Consider the following 17,411-nt stretch of genomic DNA (forward strand, 5'->3'; position numbering starts at 1 on the left):
GTGCTTAGTGATGAGTTCGTATCACCGGTTAAACTTTTAAAAAAATATGCATAAAGGCTTTTATTTATTGTAATAAGCCTGCGCTATAGGATTGACAAATTCAAGCCAACTGTTGTGTCGTTTTTTGCTTTACTTTTTATTTTATAGCTATTCATGAATGTTGTCGCCCATAGTTATTTGTCCTGTCCAAGTCTTCTCCGAACACCTTTCTAGCACTTATAGTAATGTCTTTCGCTTTAGTAATAATTGAATCCAATGCTTCTGGCCTAGTACTCTGTAAATGGAAGAGAGTAGCGGCCTTGTGTGTATGGATGTCCGCACACGCGTCTATTCATCGTGATTTCTAATTTTATATCCGAAACAAACAATTCTTTCCCCAAATGCATGTCATGTTATGTTTGTCTGCGTGATATAAAATAACGATTGCACTTATGTCAAATGGCAGTAGCACGATAGTTTTTACGTGTGAAAAGAGCCAATATTGCATTCATTCTTTTAAGTTCTTCGCATGTCTGTATTGTTTGCATGAAAAAATTATTCAATTGCAAATGCATAATGAATTGAGTATTTATTTTTGCTTCATTTTTTTCATTGATTGCATTTACTTAGTTTAGTCTGCACGGTTTTGCGTTACTTATTATGCTTAATATCAATTGATTTATATAATTCAATTTATAGTCAATTAATGCCATACCTAAAACAACAATAATTCTAATAGTAACGAAAGTAATAATGATTCGAGTAAATATAAATAAATATTGAAAATAAATTAATCGTTCATTAGTAAAGTTTGATTTAAATATCTCGTGTAAAGATATTCCTCTTGCAAAAGGCAATGGTAAATTTTTACCAGTCTTAAATTTAACAGCTATGTGACATTTAGATTGGTGAAATTACTTCCCATCACGCCTTAATTAATGTGCTCTGAAAAATGTAAGCAGAAAATTAGATCAACATTATCCATTTCAATTACAAGTTTCGGTTTTCAAAAATGTTACGCAGTTTAAGTGACTACGTTTCGGAGAGGGGTAAAATAAATCCTCCGGCATTTTTTATAAAAAGAATGTGTCCACTTGCTAATTAATGCGGTGTTAATTCAAGACATCGACTCAAAGAAGCTAAGTGGGTCGTTTTTTAGTTAATATGGTAGTGAACATTGGATGGGATACGCGATTTGCAGGTCTAAGAGAGGATTCAGCGTCCAGAAGTTAGAGAAGACCTCGTATCCAAAGCAGAAGATGTTCATCGCACCGGGGACATACTGGTGCGGCAATGGACATACCGCTCCCACCTACAACCATCTCGGAGGCCACGGATGGGCTGACAGGTGCTGCAGGGCCCACGACCATTGTCCAGCTTTAATCCCAGGATTCGAGATGCGAAACGGACTGCTGAATACCAGACCATACACCATTAGCCACTGCGGTTGCGACGAGAGGTGTGTGTGTGTGTTTATCCGTTGGTGTTTGTCTCTGTCCTTTTCATTACAGGTATCGGAAATTGGGAAAGAAAATTCTGTGTATACGTAATTTCTCGTTGGAATCACGTATACATGCGAGTAAAATATATTCTGGATATCTGGAAAGAAATTCTGGATGTTAATAGAAAAGGCAGTTCGCCTCAGTAAAATAGAACATTCAGCACAAAATGCTTCAGATAGTGTTGAGACGTCCATTAAATGTGAGCAGGAGTAGGTAGACCTAACAGACTTGAGCGAATTTTAGGATACATTCAAGAAACTAAGACGAAGAGATAATTCAGTTTTGATTAATTTTAGGCCATTAGGACCCAATAAAATATATATAGCGAGAGACAAAGGCGTATTATCCTCAGCGTACATTGGACTCAAAGTCGATTGTAAAAGTTATAGGAAAATATATCATCACACTACGTACTTGCAGAGTTCTCCATTGCGGAGCATTTTTCCGGCGTCAAAAAACACCAGCGTTTCAAATTACTATGCGTGTTTAAAATGCGAGTTGCATATTGCTACAAGCTCTTCGACCACTTCCACTGAAGCAACAAGTGAGACCCGTGTTCCTCAGCAACACTTTTTTTCACTTTCCAAATCAACTAAGAGCACTCATTGTTTTCCTTCCATCAAACCCGCACTTTTGAACCACACTACATTTGACACACGACTGGACCATGCCACTTCCCTCTGCCTCAGGAAAAGGAGAGAGGTGTTGGACGTGGTGAGGGTGCCGGGCACCAAATGGTGCGGGAAGGGCGGCACGGCCGAGAAGTACGCCCAGTTGGGGGGCTTCGGCTCGGCTGACCGCTGCTGCAGGCATCACGACGCCTGCCCCTTCTTTATCCCTACCCTGGAGAGCAAGTACGGATTATTCAACTGGCGGGCCTCGACCGTCATGCATTGCGCATGCGACGAAAGGTAAGTGAGATCTTACACCGCTTGGGACAGGGTAGGATGATGGCCATGGCTGGGGGGACCCAGTTGGCTGGATGACTGCGTCCCCGAGCACGAGATATTAATGGAGCGATGCTATGTTTTTTCATTAGATGTAGCGGAATTTTAAGAAATTATTCGTCCATCGAACGACTCCGAAGACTTAATTTCTACAGTGGACGCTGAAAATGGTATCCGTTGAAGGGTGTTTGGAACTATAAATTTTGCTCACTTGAATGAAATAGAACGGAGGAGTTCACAAGCTGTCTTTATGGGTATATTAGTTGCATTTATATGTAAGTCCGTTAATGAGGAGTTAACAGTAATATCGGTGTAGAGTGCGTATGGATATTTGTCCACCAACTGCAGAAATACCATGAAAAGGAGGAATATAATTTTTTCTGAGAGTCATAATTTCATAAAAACTAGCTTTTTATTTCGATCGCAGCGTGGTAAACTAATTTGCATAGTACTTATGTTTCCCCTGGATTACTGAACCATTTAGTTTTCACAGAGTAAATAATTACATCGGAAAAAGTGGTCAGATAACGTTAATGCATCATTAATAGTTTCAAAAAGGTTCTAACGACCGCTTACCCTTCCATGTCTCCCCTTCATAGCGTACAAATGTATCCAACTCGCCCTCCTTTGCTCCCCCACCCCACGAACTCGATTCCCCACACCTCGACTGTCTCTCGCCCAAAACCTTTACTGCCGCTTCTACACCCCTCTCCACATGCTCCTATCCTTACCCCACCCCTCCTTATCCCCCGCTTCATGAACCGGAAGGAAAATTGATAAGGTTAAAGGGAGTAGCTATCCCTCCGAGGAGGAAGACAACTGGGTTGATGCCATTGTCGCTCCCCACCTTCTTCCACACATCCCCCACCCCCGGTAACACCTCCACTCCATGCTCTGCCATCTTCTTCCGCGCTGGTCTCCTTGCCTCTTCACTTTTCCCTCATTTCTCCTTATCCTTTCTGCTCGGCTCCGTCCTTTCCACCTCCTCAATCCCCTCTCTCTCTCCTCGCCCATTTGTTTCACAGCCTACTCCTTCCACTCTTCTCCCCACCCTCCGGCTAGCCTCCCCCTCTCCGTGCCTCCTCTCCCAGTTCCGCGTCCGCCTCTTACTTCCGGCACCTCTCCTCCTGTTCCACGCCTCCGCAGGAGTGGAGTGGGAGGAGAGGTCCTGGCGTCGTTTTGTTTTTGATTGAGGTCCGTATGGTTTCAGCGCAACGGAGGGAGTTGGATGTTACCAAATAATTTCCAAACATTTAAAAAGATTAGTTATTTTACATAGAGGAATTATTTTTTGTACTAATGCTACCATGCGCGAAATAATTTCTGTAATTCCCATGGTAATTTTTTCCGTTCCTCTTGTCCAATTTACCAGAGCTATCTTCAAAAGGCCCACTCTTTACCAGTACCTCAAGCATAAAATTCAGTGAAGGAGCATACAATTATTTCAATTTTCGCAGCGAAACACAAATAAACATGTTAGCCAACGTACCTAGTTTTAAAAGAAAAAATAATTGTTCTTCGAAGAAGATCTTTTGGCCATTTGCCACAGAAATACAGAGTTAACGGTTTCGAGGGGATTAACAGACAGCACTTATAAAGCATATTCATTTGTCAATTCTTCATAATGCGTATATCCTACAGACCTAAGAAAAACGAGAAAATGTAGAGTTCCTCTGAGAGTTCACCCAGTGTCGAACTTATCTTTATTTGCATATAATATTGGCAAATCGATTTGAGAAGGCGTACAAGTTCTTGTAAAACTACTTGTAGTTCTGGAGAGAAAGGCAGCTAATGTCACCTCGATCTTGGAAATATACTGGAACCTTGCGATTACCCGTCGTCCTTGCCAGCATTCCTGACCCGTTAAATCCCAGAGCAAATCATTGTTCGCAACTTCATGATATTTCTCGACGATATATCTTTATATACTTTGGCCAACACGACTTTAAAAAACCGTTCACAACATAGTTGGGTCTTTTTATGAATTATATATTGTCAGGAGAACTAGAAATTAATTAATAAACAATGACAACATAATTAAGTGAATAACTTTTAAGACGTCTTTTCAATGGAGTCCCGCTCACTAAAATATTACGCAATTTAGTTGGTTTATTGTGGACTGAACGATAAGATTATAAACTGGATTTACGATCATTTTTTCAACCGGAAACAAAGAAAAATAGTTGGCGAAAACTTCATGAAATCGGAATAAAGATTCACTGATCCCAATATAATAAACGATAAACCCATTAAAAAGCGGGGAAATCGACCACAGATGGGAACGTTTTTTTACCGATAGAAAAAGGCATTACAGTTCCCGAAACATTTCATGAGACTAAAACAGCATTCAGGCATTCACTGAAGGAGATATGCATGGGGTCTAAAATTAAATACAGGAAAATAGGATAGTACGCCAAAAAGAAGAAGAACAGATGGATACAAAAAGCGTACACAAACCGAATGTTCGAATGCCCACCGTCTAAATTATCAGACATCACTATTGAAGTTGTTATGAGGAAAACCAATATGTAATCTATATTTGATAAAGCTCGCAATTGTCAAACGCACAGTAGGAGATTAAAACCAAGAAAATGAAAAAGGTTTTCTCAACGGTCATACACAGTGATGCGGATGGAGTGCTAAAAAATCATTGATGCATTTAAAACACAAATATTACTTGTCTAGCGAAATACAGAGAAAGCCAAGAAGATCGTAAAAAGTTCTCGTTTAAGAACACAAACTTAAGGCCAAGAGTTTATCTTGTGGTCGACACAAGCTCCTTGCTGCCAGCGAAGTTTGGATTCTAATTGACCAGTCTACGCGATGGACATTGCACCGCATCTAATGCACATATGTGCAAGTATGTAATTCAATAGAGAACGGGTTTCCGCCGAGGTAAATTATCCATTTAGAACTCGAATGTTTGACGAGTGAAAGCAGTAGATACGCTAACGACTGCATTTGTCCGACTCACGAAGAGTGCAGACTTGGAACAAGGGAGAGAGGAACCAGGCAGGAGGATCTTCGAATTGAATTCCAGCGAGAGCGAACACTTTTTTCCGGAGCCTCTGGCGATAGCAGAGTCGCCGCATTTCCCTATCCGAGTTTTCTCCCGAACAGATTCCTTTTCCTCCTCTTCCTTCCCACTCTCCCGATCCCAGGTGGCCGAGTCCGGAAGATTCCACCTCCCGAATTCCAGCTCTCCTCCCCGGGCTTGTTTGATATGTTCGACCAATTTTTATAGACTTTTCGGAGTATAGGGCATCACGGGGGAAAGCATTGGCACTCCTACATCCCGGGATATCACGCGCAGTTGATCTCGCTGTACGGTGAGGTCAAGCACCCAAATATTTTGCTTCGATATTGGATTAAGGAAAACCCCCGTATTTTTTAAAGGCTTGAGGATATTCTGCACTCTCTTGGTGGATTGCTTGTCACTTTGGGTGAATTTCGCAGCTGCAAAAATTTCATTTTTTTGTAAAACCCCACAACACGCTGTCACGGTCGGCGCTCTTCCGGTACTTGATTGCGTTATTCTGAATTGCAAATGGAATTAACGTTTTGAAGGATTTATTTCAGTTTGCCATTGAATCATTTTTGGTAAGATTTAACAACACGTGAGTCATCTCATTCGGCTAAAGTTTGCATTGACGAATATTAGAAGAAGGTTAATCGTTATAAAATAGTTTTACACTCATGCTTCATAAAAAATAAACGCTTGCCTCAGTGTAGTGGTGCGCTAAAAATACGGCGATTGTGGTATGTGTGGCAAATAGCACACCAATGAGAAAAAGCATCCATCGTTTACTTACATTTATCGCATATCATCTAGGGAGACCCTTAACGTGAAAATTATAATCAGATATTTGACGATGGAATTCAAAATTGCACCACCGTGAGCAAATATAGTATTCTTGAAGGAGGGATGATAATTTTTAAACATTTTAACTCGTGGACAACGTTTTATATCCATAGTGACAAGCAAGATAAAAAACAGTCGCCATCATTGCCACGGGTATGGGTATAGATACTGCTACCTGGGTATGGCCATCGAAGCATACTTATATTATTTCGACACGGGTGACAACATAGGAGTGAAAGGAGCGATATGTTTTCAGTCTCTGCCTTTCTTCTTCCAAATGCTTTCCTTTCTCCCTTGCCTCCCGTAATACCTCTTCAGTTCTCTCCATCCTATCCACGTCCCCTTCTCAGCTTCCGTGCCGGCCTTACCCTATCCTATTCCACGAGTCCTCTTGCCTTCCTCTCGAATATCTATCAACACTCCTCTCTCCTTCTCCACCCGCCCCTCCCAACCGCTCGGACCCACCGAGGGAGTTCCGGCGAGACACACCAAATCCGCTTCCCTCACCAGCGGCATCTGCTCCCCCCCTCCCCCCCCAACTCTTCTGGCTCACTCTGCGAATCTCGTCCCCGCCGGTTTCCTCGCAACATCTATTTCGTCCACGGACCCCTCATCTCTCTCACTCTCCGCGCTGCAAATCCCGAGGACCATTCCCCCATCGCCCCAACAGCTCACCCCTTCCCACCACCGACCCATCCTCCTTCGTCGCCTTCCGCCCCTGGAGTGGCGGGGGTGTGGTGGGGGGAGAGAGGGAAGGGTAGGAGGCTGCAAATATCTACCGATGCTCGATCAAGCGTGGCTAACCGCTGTGTTGCCCATCATCGACCGATCCTTCTCCATTTTTTTTTCGTTTTTTCCCACCCTCTCCTCTTTCCTCGAGGGTGGAAGAGGGGTGTTTCTCGCCGGAATCACACCGGCGTACAATTTGATGCCAAGGAGCTGACTGGCTAAGGGGAATAAAAGTTTCCAGTAACTGTTTTATCCCCTCACACTAACCCCTGTTTTTCTATATATATGTATCCTCTTTCGGTTTCACTTCTTGATAGGAACTCGGCCTTTTCCTGGGCCATCACCTCGTCTGCAACGTCTCATTTCCATGGAACAGCGGTATCCAAAAATATGTTCTGGCTTGGGAACTCGGTGAATACGACCATACATAACAACACTGCCTGATATATTCCGGAGTTCAACTCCATTCAAGTGTCCTGGTAGTGCCCATAAGGTTCTGAGGAAACATTGTAAATTAATTGAAACGAAAAAGTTTGATACTGTAATAATACAGCATCCGGTCCGGGACAGGGCTCAATGGGGCTACATTAAAGCGATTTCGGATGGCCTGTTGGGTTGAAATCACAGAACATCCGCTCGAAAAGTAGGCCTCGACGGCAAACGCACGCTCCTCACTGTTCCAACGCATGATGGCAACTGACCGAAGTGGGGGAACAACAAAATTTTAGAACCCCGGCTGTCGAGTGAGATCGTTCTTACCTACGTAGCTACGACCTCTACAGCCTGATTGGCGCGCATTTCAAAAAAGGAAGTCATGCTGCCGCTTGTAACTAAGGGAACAAATTCATAATTAGTCTTATAAAAAAACATTAGTATTGCGAGCGTTTCACCTCTAAAAATGATACATTTAAATATTGCATTTACTATTATGCATCTCAGATTTCAGAAAAATGTCCATATATTTCTTTAATCGACCATTTTCTTAAACGCGTATTTATTTTTAAACTCCTCGTAAAAAACTTAAATGTCTTCAAAACCGAAATATTTTCGATAGTGTGTGGTCGTAACCTAAATTTTTATAGCATAATAACCTAATTTTAAAGTATATTGAAGGGCTCAAAGGAGCCATCAATCTGTCCAAAAATTATCTTCACAAAAAATCCTTAACTCAAGATTTGAACCTCCTGTGGTGCAGCTTTTTCTGAGCAATCGTAAAGAATTTCTTTGTTTTCATAGCTTCCTGAAGAAAAAAGGGGAAATGAGAGATTTAATATTTGTAGAAGATGACACATGGGGATGCGAAAGAAATATCTCGACAAAGATAAGATTGTTTCTTTTATAATATCACCTATTGTTGGAAGTAATTGTCTGGAAAATCCCACCAAACTATATTGATAAATGAGATCTAGTGTCATGCTTAAAATCAAGTTTTAAAGTTCGTAACAGCTTGCTGTGAAAAGATTAGTGACAGAATTCTGCGTGCTTCGACAGCAGCGTCAGCTTAGACACTGTAACCATCCTCATTTCTTAGGAATGGAATTAGAGCGAAGAGTTCGGAGGTACCGACTCGACGAACCTTAACTCTCGTCACTATTCGGGATGAGACACTCGGAAATAAATGATCATCCACAGGGAAATGATTGGCATAACTGGGACGCGTTCGCGATATAGATACGCAAGAGTTGTGAAATTATACGGGGGGATCAACAACTCTAAGCTGAAAACTGGTATTAAATTCTTAGTGACTTATCCTATAACGATTACACTTTTGAGTGATGGAAAATAAGTATTTTGGTGGAAATTTTAAGGGTAGATTTCTCCTTTGCGCTGAGATGCAATGAGAGTTCCTTGGTTGTCAGTCACTTCAATCATTATTTTTTGGTGAACCCCGGCACTGGCCCCGTGGTCAAGATAAAACAGAGGCAATTGCTTCCCCCAGGCTCCGTCTCTCTGGTACTTACCTCAACAGACAGAGCTGATGAGGGGCGGTCGACTAGCCAATAGAATAGGGGAGCTGGGGAGCCAAGGGAAGGTCGGGGGGATTATATAATATATGATGCCCCGCTGGTGCGTTAGCCAGGTTTGGGTGAAATCTTAGTTCTGGTGGAAGGGGGGAGCGAGCGGAGGGATGGGGAAAAAGATAAAGATAAGGATTTGAGGGATGGGGCGCACTTGCAAGACAAAACGCTGAGCGCACACTTCCGCCTCTTGTCCCCTGGCCCACCCGACTGCCCACACCTCCCTTTCCCTTCCGGGCTCCTCGCGCCACCCTCGTCCTTCCGTCTTCCTCGACTTCCTCGGGGGAGAGAGGAAGGGGAGTGGGTGGCCGGTCTTAAATCTCCGGCAATGCTTTCCACCCCAGCGCCTTAAACACAGATGACCGAAACACAGACGACGAGGTGATTCCCCCAAAAAATCCCCCTACCGCTTCATTTATTTCATTACGCTCCATTGAAGGGTGCGGTGTGGGGTGGGTGAGAGGTTGGGAGGGGTTGTGGGCCGCCCGAATGAGACGCGATTTTTTACGACTGCGGTCGCTCATGGATGGGATATGCATTTCCCTCCGTAGACGCCCACGCTCCCGACCATCTCCCCTCACTCCCTCCCTCCTTCGCGTGATTATGGCCGGACATTTCGGGGAGGGAATGGAAAAAAAATAGGTTCGAAATGTGAAGGAATCGCCTTCTTGGGTGATTGGTTTTATTGAGAGAAATGAGTGGGGACGGGAGTTGGGGAAAGGGCTGAGGACATGAAGAATACGAGAGAGATTAGAATTGGCGAATTAAGTGGAACTGATAAAGGAGGTCGAAGAAAGGAGGCAGGCGGGTTCCCTAAGGAAGAAAATGATGGGGAGGGAGGGCAAAATCTTGGCGAGAGAATGAAAAGGTTGGAAAATTTATTTCATGCTTTAAAGGTGGTGTGCTTGAGATGCGATAATTCTCGTAAAATAGAATTGAACCTTTTTTTTCCTTACTTTTATTTCAATCCTACCATTTACTTCACATTACGATGGCGCCCATGGCCAACGTGCGCACATGTTTGAGCGTAGAACTTCACGCTGACAAAATTAAAAATTTGATGAGAACAAGACTTGGAAGGAGAAAGCAAAAAAAAGCTGAAACGCGTTAATTTGGAATTCTCGGAGAAAAGAACTCATTCTTTTCATCTCATACAACGGGAAAACGAATGCTAGGTAACAAATCTTAGGTGACTAACCGATCTCTATTCCATTTGAGCAAAGCTTTCACAAATTAGAGTCCCAACAAGTTGACAAACGTCTCGCGAAATGAATTTGGAGTGCTTGGGCGCATTACGCCATCGAGAAGGAAAACAATTAGCGGATGTAAAAATGAACGCCTGGATGCCGTAGGTAGCGGGGGAAGAGGGAATGGGGGAGGGTATCTAGCTTGGGTGTCACGCGGAGAAGCGTTTGGGGAAGAGTCGAGGGCACGGAGTCATTTGATAGGCCCGTATAAAGGTTGAATTTCGAATAGAAAAGGCAGAGCTGAGCTGACACACGTCCGTTTATGGGCTTAGTTCCAGCGCGAGTTAGCGTCACTCCCAGATGCCATTACCGACCTCATACTCAATCCATCGGAGTGGCAATAAACCCTTTTCTCCTCCCCCGGAACCCCTAACCGAAACCCTGCCCCTTTCTCGTTCCCTTCCCTTTCCACCGTCTCCGAACCATCCCCCCTCCTCCTTATCGCACCCTTTTACTGTTCTGCATCTTTTTCATTTCCTCCGCCTCTCCTCCGTTCGGCGGAAGATCCCGCTCGCATCACTCTCCCGACCTCCCTTCTCTTGCTGCCCTTATCCCCAAGAGTTTAAACCGCGTAGTAAGTGCTCTTTTCTGAGGGGAACCGACGAGACCAGATATTTTATGATTTTTCCCAACCTTACGGAAATGCATTTCGTATCCTACTCCCCCTCTTTCATTTTACTTCCATCTTGTTACGGTCGGTTTCCGATACCATTTCCTGTTTCTTACCAGTTTTATCATCAGTCCATTTGAAACGACGCCTCCTTGATTTCATGCCTTTCGCTTACGCCGTGGTGTTTCAATTTACTCATCTCTCTCACAACTTATTCGACTAAATTCAGCGAATCATTTTAGTCCACCAGGTTTACACAGCGGGTAACGCTCTACCGAGGCTAATCCTGCTGGGGAGTGATCGTAATGCTTCCGTAGGTTGCGGCGCTATAAGATCACGGACGAAAAATGAATTCTTTTACAAACATCGAAAATATTGAGCATTCTATCAGCTCCATGGGCACATTAAAATAGTCTAGAGGGGACACATGAACCAATACAATTAGTTAAGGAATGAGTAGTGAAGTAACGGTTCGTGATTACGTTCGCTGAATGGAATCGGAAAATGATAACACAACAGGAACAATCCGGCTACGAAAGTCAAAATCGTTATCTAAATTGTTGGATGGGGGCAATTACTGAAAATGCATTTCCTCGCTGATGCGGCTTTTTTGTCTTTAGCCGCCTACGCTTGAGTCCACCCGCACTGTGTCTATTTATTTTCTGCTCCTTTGCATTTCAATATTTATCTTCCTTCCTCTTTATTCTCTCCTCCCTCAAGTAGATTCTTCTCGCTAAAAGTCGTCCGCGCGACAGATTTTTACTCCATTTCGCGCCTTTTATTCCCAATCCATCCCACCCTCCTGGGTTTCCAAATTGCCCTCCCTCCACTCATCATTTCTCACACTCCCTCTCCTCCAATAACCCCAGCCGCTACATCCCCTCCCCCTCCTATTCTCCCTTCCTGTCCATCCCAGGGCCAGCCCACTCTCCCTTCCTCCCCTTGAATGTCGCTGCACGTGGCACCTTTCAATCTTAATTTTCCTATTATTCTATTAGCAAAGGGTCCAGAGCAAGAGAGAGACCTGGAGAAATCGATTTCCGAAAGTAAAGCAAACGGCCAACTTTTTTAAAATCCCGCGGTGATCCCTGCAAATTATTCGCGTTTTCATCTTTTTCCGCTGTACTCTTTTGAAGAAGTTTTTTTGGATATTAAAAACTTCGGCGAGTGAATTTCTATGCAAACCCTTACGGTAAAGATTACAATGCAATACGGATAAATAATTAACATAATGTTAAGATACTTAAGTACTGCAACTAAAATTGTGATAATAACAATTTTGGCTTTTATTGTTAAAATTATTAATAAAAAAGCTTAAATTATCTTCCAATTAATGACGATGAAAGTATAAATACCGTATTTGAAAGGGTGATGTAAAGTTGACTCTGAATGATTTCACGAATCTTTTGTTTTAGCAGATATGTTATATGAATAAATCCAATGTCTGTTGTGTATTTCGTGTCGTATGTTATTACTAAGTAATATCTAACGTATCTGTAAAGAGGTAGGCTAACGGGTTTGTCCGGGCTTCTCTCGATTCAATTTACCTCAAGCCCCTTTCAGGAGATATTTCTAGAGGACAAGAATAACTGCTGCTTCCTCCCCGTGAAACATATGCGCCAGCCAAGACGGGACCTTTGCACTGACAAACAACCCGCATCGTTGATAGGAACGCGATGGTAGCTAGAGTTAATAGAACGGTATCAAACTTAAACGAATGAACTTACTTAACAGAAATATTAAAACTGTATTTACGTAAATTCACATACATATTAAAGTTATATCAAAATATATACTAATTTATAGTAATTTCATTTTGTTATTCAATGATACTGCTATTAGCTATCATCGTCCTATCAACGATGCGGGTTGTTTGTCAGTCCCGTCTTGGCTGACGGGTGTGTTTCACGGGAAGATGCAGCAGCTACTCTTGTCCTCTACCTACACGTACATAAATGAATACATGTGATATATTATTTTTCTAGGGATAGGTACAGAGAAAATGTCCCCGAACAGGAAGAAATGAAATACAAACATAAGTGAAATAATGTGATGTGATCTCGGTCTTCGAAGTATCTTTTAAACTTATTATTACACCATTGCTGACCGCATGAGCGGGTATACAAAAGAGCAGATGTTCTTAAAACATCGATGGTTGGTCTGCCTCCGACTACGAGTCTTTACCACCCTAAAACGAACTTTCAGGACTTCTTTCTAAATTCTCGTCCAAATAGAAGCTTTCTCATCTTCATCTAATATTTCCTATTCCCAACCGTCGTCACCTTTCGCCTTTTTATCCCAAACGTCTTCCCATTGCTCCTCCGCGATACCGCACCGAAACAAAAAAAGTGCTCGCCTCTTCGGTCACCCTGCCCCAAAATCCTCTCCCGCAAGACATAAATCCCGAGTCTCCCTCTTTTCCCTCTCGAGCGCACAGCACTGTTTTTTCCCCCACTTTCTCCACTTGCTACCAAGCTCAATTCTTGCCCCCTCCATTCTTCCCTTTCATCCCCCCCTTTTCTCGCCCTTGTGCGAAATCCCTCCCTCTCTTGCCCACCAGATTCTCAACCCCTCCCCCGGATTCCCCTCCAATCGCTACCGTTCTTCCTTTTTTTCTATTCTGCCTCTCGCGGATCCCACCGGCTGCATTAAAACACGCCGACGCAAAGAGTTCGCTTGTTCGGCTAAGAATTCCGTCGCCTCAAAGCCACGCCCACGCTCGCTGCCAATCTTCCGCCGCACCCTCTCACCTTCCCCCGCACCCTCGCACCTTCTCCCTCCCGTCACGTCTCCCACAACTCCCCCTCTCCGGTTGCCGCCCTTTTCGGTCGCCACGGTAACAACAAACCACAAACACCTCACATCCCAGGACATCCCATGGACGACCGATGTTTACATACGAGACGGGCGCATTGCTAAAATTAATATCTATGGTCTGATCCCTAGAAATCCACTCGATGAGTGAATTAGAAGAAAGAGAGGGGAGAAGAGATTTTCATGAGGGGAGAAGAGATTTTCATGAGCAGGTCAGGGTTTCCCCAAACCAAGTGCTGTCTACCAAATTTCAGATACTACCAGATAATGGTAGTATCATATTGTTCCTTTTCAAATTTTATATTTTTTCCATTATTTTATTAAATTTTCGTTATTTTCTAGGAAATCAAGATCGAGAAATATCAAAATTATTTATGGGGTTGAGGACACTTAATCATAGTGGGATACAGAATAATGGTTTCATTTAAACTTTAGAATTGAAAAATAAATTCCAGGCGCATCGTAATTGAAGATGCTCCTGGGTAGTTGCTGAATGCTACACCCAACGTATTTCATTCCAAATTCCAAGATTTACCCGTTTTGCAGACACGTATCTCAGTTGTGCTTGGCTGAATTTTAGCTATCACAGGAAAAAATTCAGTCTGAATATTTTGGGAAAAACAACCTTGCAATTTAATCACTGCGATTTTTACTCTGCAGTTAATTTTTGCCACATCTGTTACTTTAAGGTTTGCTAAGATGCCATGTATTTTCAAATTTTCAATTAAAAACTCAGCATGCAATAATTAAACATTTATAATACATGCAGATTAAGTATTATGATAAAAAATGTAATTTACCATACACCACATGGTTATCGAATTTCCAACTGTGGAAACCAGTGTAATTTTCTCCATTCAAATGAAAAGTAATCATGAAAATATCAACCTGTTATCATGGAGTTTAAAGTTGATTTCTTTGTAGTGACATGATTGTAAGTTGAGTCTTAAATTTAGGTTTAATCAATAAGACCCGAAGCAAAAATCTCATGATTTTATTTTTGTATTTCCGCAGGTTCCGGACGTGTCTGAAGATGGCTGGAACGGGTACCGCCAACCTTGTGGGACGCTTGTTCTTCAACGTGGTGCAGACCAAGTGTTTCGTCCTAAAACCGGAGAAGACGTGCGTGAGGCGATCTTGGTGGGGCAAGTGCACCAAGAAGGTCATCCGCAAACAAGCTCACCTGAGGGACAACCTTCCGTACTGAGCCATGTGTCCAAGAAGCATCTCCACATGCTTAACCACCGCCGCAGACCATTTACTCCCTCGGCCGCTCCTCATAACTAGCGGAGGGTGTGGGGAGCGCGAAGAAGTCGTCCTTAGGTTGGCGGAGTTTGAGAGAGCTATTGGATTGCATAAGGAACGCATTTCATTGCATTTCTACGTTCGCAAACTTAAGCTATCCAACAACACTGCAATTTGTTAGGCGGACGCAACCGCTTAGTAGGCCAACTAGTGTGAATCTCGCGAACTCCTTATCTCTTAGACCATTTTGTATGAACAACTAAACTATATGTGGTCGTCCATTCCCTAGTCAACCCTTTAAAGACAAAAAAAAGTACAGCAAAAAACGATGCTAAGTCCACTCGATGTGTAGTAATGTTGCTTCGGTGATGACCATGGACACACTCACTGGGAGGGGATCATCGCCCTCTACTTACCAATGATTATGTAGGGCGTTGGAAACAGAGGCGTGGAGATTCCCTCGTGGTGAAAGGTTGAGTAAATTATATGATCTCTTCAACGTTCGCACACTACTCTTAATACACTCGGATTCTTTCTGACGGTGCTGAGGGATTTGAAAAAAAATGCATCCTTGCCGTTTCTGCAGTGAGTCGATTCCGATGTCCTGCGACGTAGGCACGGCCTGTTCAGCTAATGAACGAACTGTGTAGTTCCCGAAAATGATAAGATCCTTCCACGAATAATTACTAGTGGCTTTCGTCGAGAAGTCTCGACACCCAACCTCGGGTTTAATGTTCCTCGAGAAATGACTATTACTTTTTGTTTAGATGACTTTTATTATGTCCGGGGGAGAGGGGGGAGAGTCTCTTTTATAGCCGCGCTTCAGTTCTAATATTTTGATGAACGGTTTTTTAGAGGCCTATTTTGCTCCGGTTTAACTCTTGTGGTCCATACATAACAAGAGAATGAACTCGCCTAAGAATGAGTTACCAAAGAATTTTAAAAAATATTTTAAAGCTATACGCATGTTAGCAAGTTTTTTTGGAGAGAGATGAACTGCAAGTACAACATTCCAGATCATTGTATCTGAGGGCAAACTAATCAGTGATAGGGAATGCAGAAAAGGTTATGGTATTTTTATTTCCGGACAGTAGCACTAATTTGGAATTATGTGTAAGCTTGGAAAAAAAAACAAGATTTGAAATATTTAATTAATGTTCACCATTTGGGTGCTACGATTTATCTACAGCTCTCAGTACAACATGTGAAGTGGAAAATTATTGAAGTTTTCTGTTCTTTTCATTTAAGGTCGAATTCACCAAGAAGAAACCTTAAATGACTATCAAGTAACATCAAAATTGTATTATTTTTATATAAAATGTTTGCGTAATATGAGGTTAAATTTAATCTATTCATTGTATTGCATGGAATAATGAAGTAGCTACATTTTATTAGAGTAAAAACCTCTCGGTTGAGCGGAAAAAAATAATATATTTTGGAATCAATAATGTATTTTTATTGGTGTCATTACTTTTGTTTAAGATTCAGAAGAAGACTCCTTCGTCTAGACGTTTATATGGAGAATTAAGTAGTTTTCGTGTGGGGGTTTAAAATATTTATAATTTTTCTCTTTGTATCAGAGTGGAAGGTTTTGTGCTTAGCTCTCTGTTGCCCTCTCTTGACATTCCTTTGAATCGATGTGTACCTCCGTTGAAATTACATTTTTTTCATCGAGGTATGCAGTAAAGTTTGAAAATGTACTTGGTTGTGATTCTACGATGATCGTCTTCCAGGAAAACTGAAATGACGTTTATTTCGTAGATTAAGTTCTCTAAGTTCCTTTACAGTATCAAAAAAATAGCCGCAATTCTTGCGTAAGAAATATCACACCATGGTCATTTTTTTCACTGTATATTTATCCATATGAATCACGACATTTAATCTAATTTTGTCAATGTACTTAATGGTCATTGTAATTGTTTTATCATCACCCACAAGACTGTTTTACCATTTAATGAGAGAATGAACTATGTCATTGTATTCGCTTGAATCCTCGCATTTCCAATTTCGTAAATTCATGTTTGTACATATATATAAATGAATGGATGTCCGTTGTTTTTTGTTGGGTTTATTGTTTTACGTGAATGACACTCTTTGAGCTTGAAGAATGGATGGACGAAATGCGTGCTTGTTAATTTTATTTAGAAGAATATGAATTCATGTTTTGAGATGTATACATGGAAAAGCAATAAACTCCATTAAATAAATTAATGTATTAAATTATGGTGTTTTGTTTCCTTTGCTCCAAAACAGTTTACGTACTTCATTATTTTTTTATAATAAATTTAAGTGTGCTATTGTATAAGATTGCGTGAAATGACTACATACTACTTTTAATGGGACCTGTAGCACATTTACACATAATATACGAACGTGAGCACATAGGGACAATAATTTATTGGAATAATTATAAAACTGTTTCAAGAAAAAGAACTTTAAGCGATATACGCGAGTAAAT

General features: G+C 41.9%; 1 protein-coding gene across 3 annotated transcripts in view; it reads left to right on the plus strand.

Annotated features, from left to right (window-relative positions):
• GIIIspla2 (Phospholipase A2 group III) overlaps positions 1-17,147 on the plus strand; it is a 56,082-nt gene extending 38,935 nt beyond the window's left edge. Inside the window, exons 3-4 of one of the 3 annotated variants that reach the window (XM_071590069.1) lie at positions 1,181-1,438; positions 14,723-17,147. In XM_071590069.1, coding sequence (XP_071446170.1) covers positions 1,181-1,438; positions 14,723-14,915 — 451 coding nt within the window. In that variant the 3' untranslated portion in view covers positions 14,916-17,147. Of the gene's footprint in view, positions 1-1,180; positions 1,439-2,170; positions 2,393-14,722 lie in introns of all 3 variants that reach the window. The other 2 variants (XM_071590070.1, XM_071590071.1) reach the window with 2 other exon arrangements.
• The last annotated feature ends 264 nt before the right edge of the window (positions 17,148-17,411 follow it).

The sequence above is a fragment of the Hetaerina americana genome, unplaced genomic scaffold (assembly GCF_022747635.1).
Source record: "Hetaerina americana unplaced genomic scaffold, ioHetAmer1.1.p SCAF_4, whole genome shotgun sequence".
NCBI classification, from domain to species: Eukaryota; Metazoa; Arthropoda; class Insecta; order Odonata; family Calopterygidae; genus Hetaerina; species Hetaerina americana.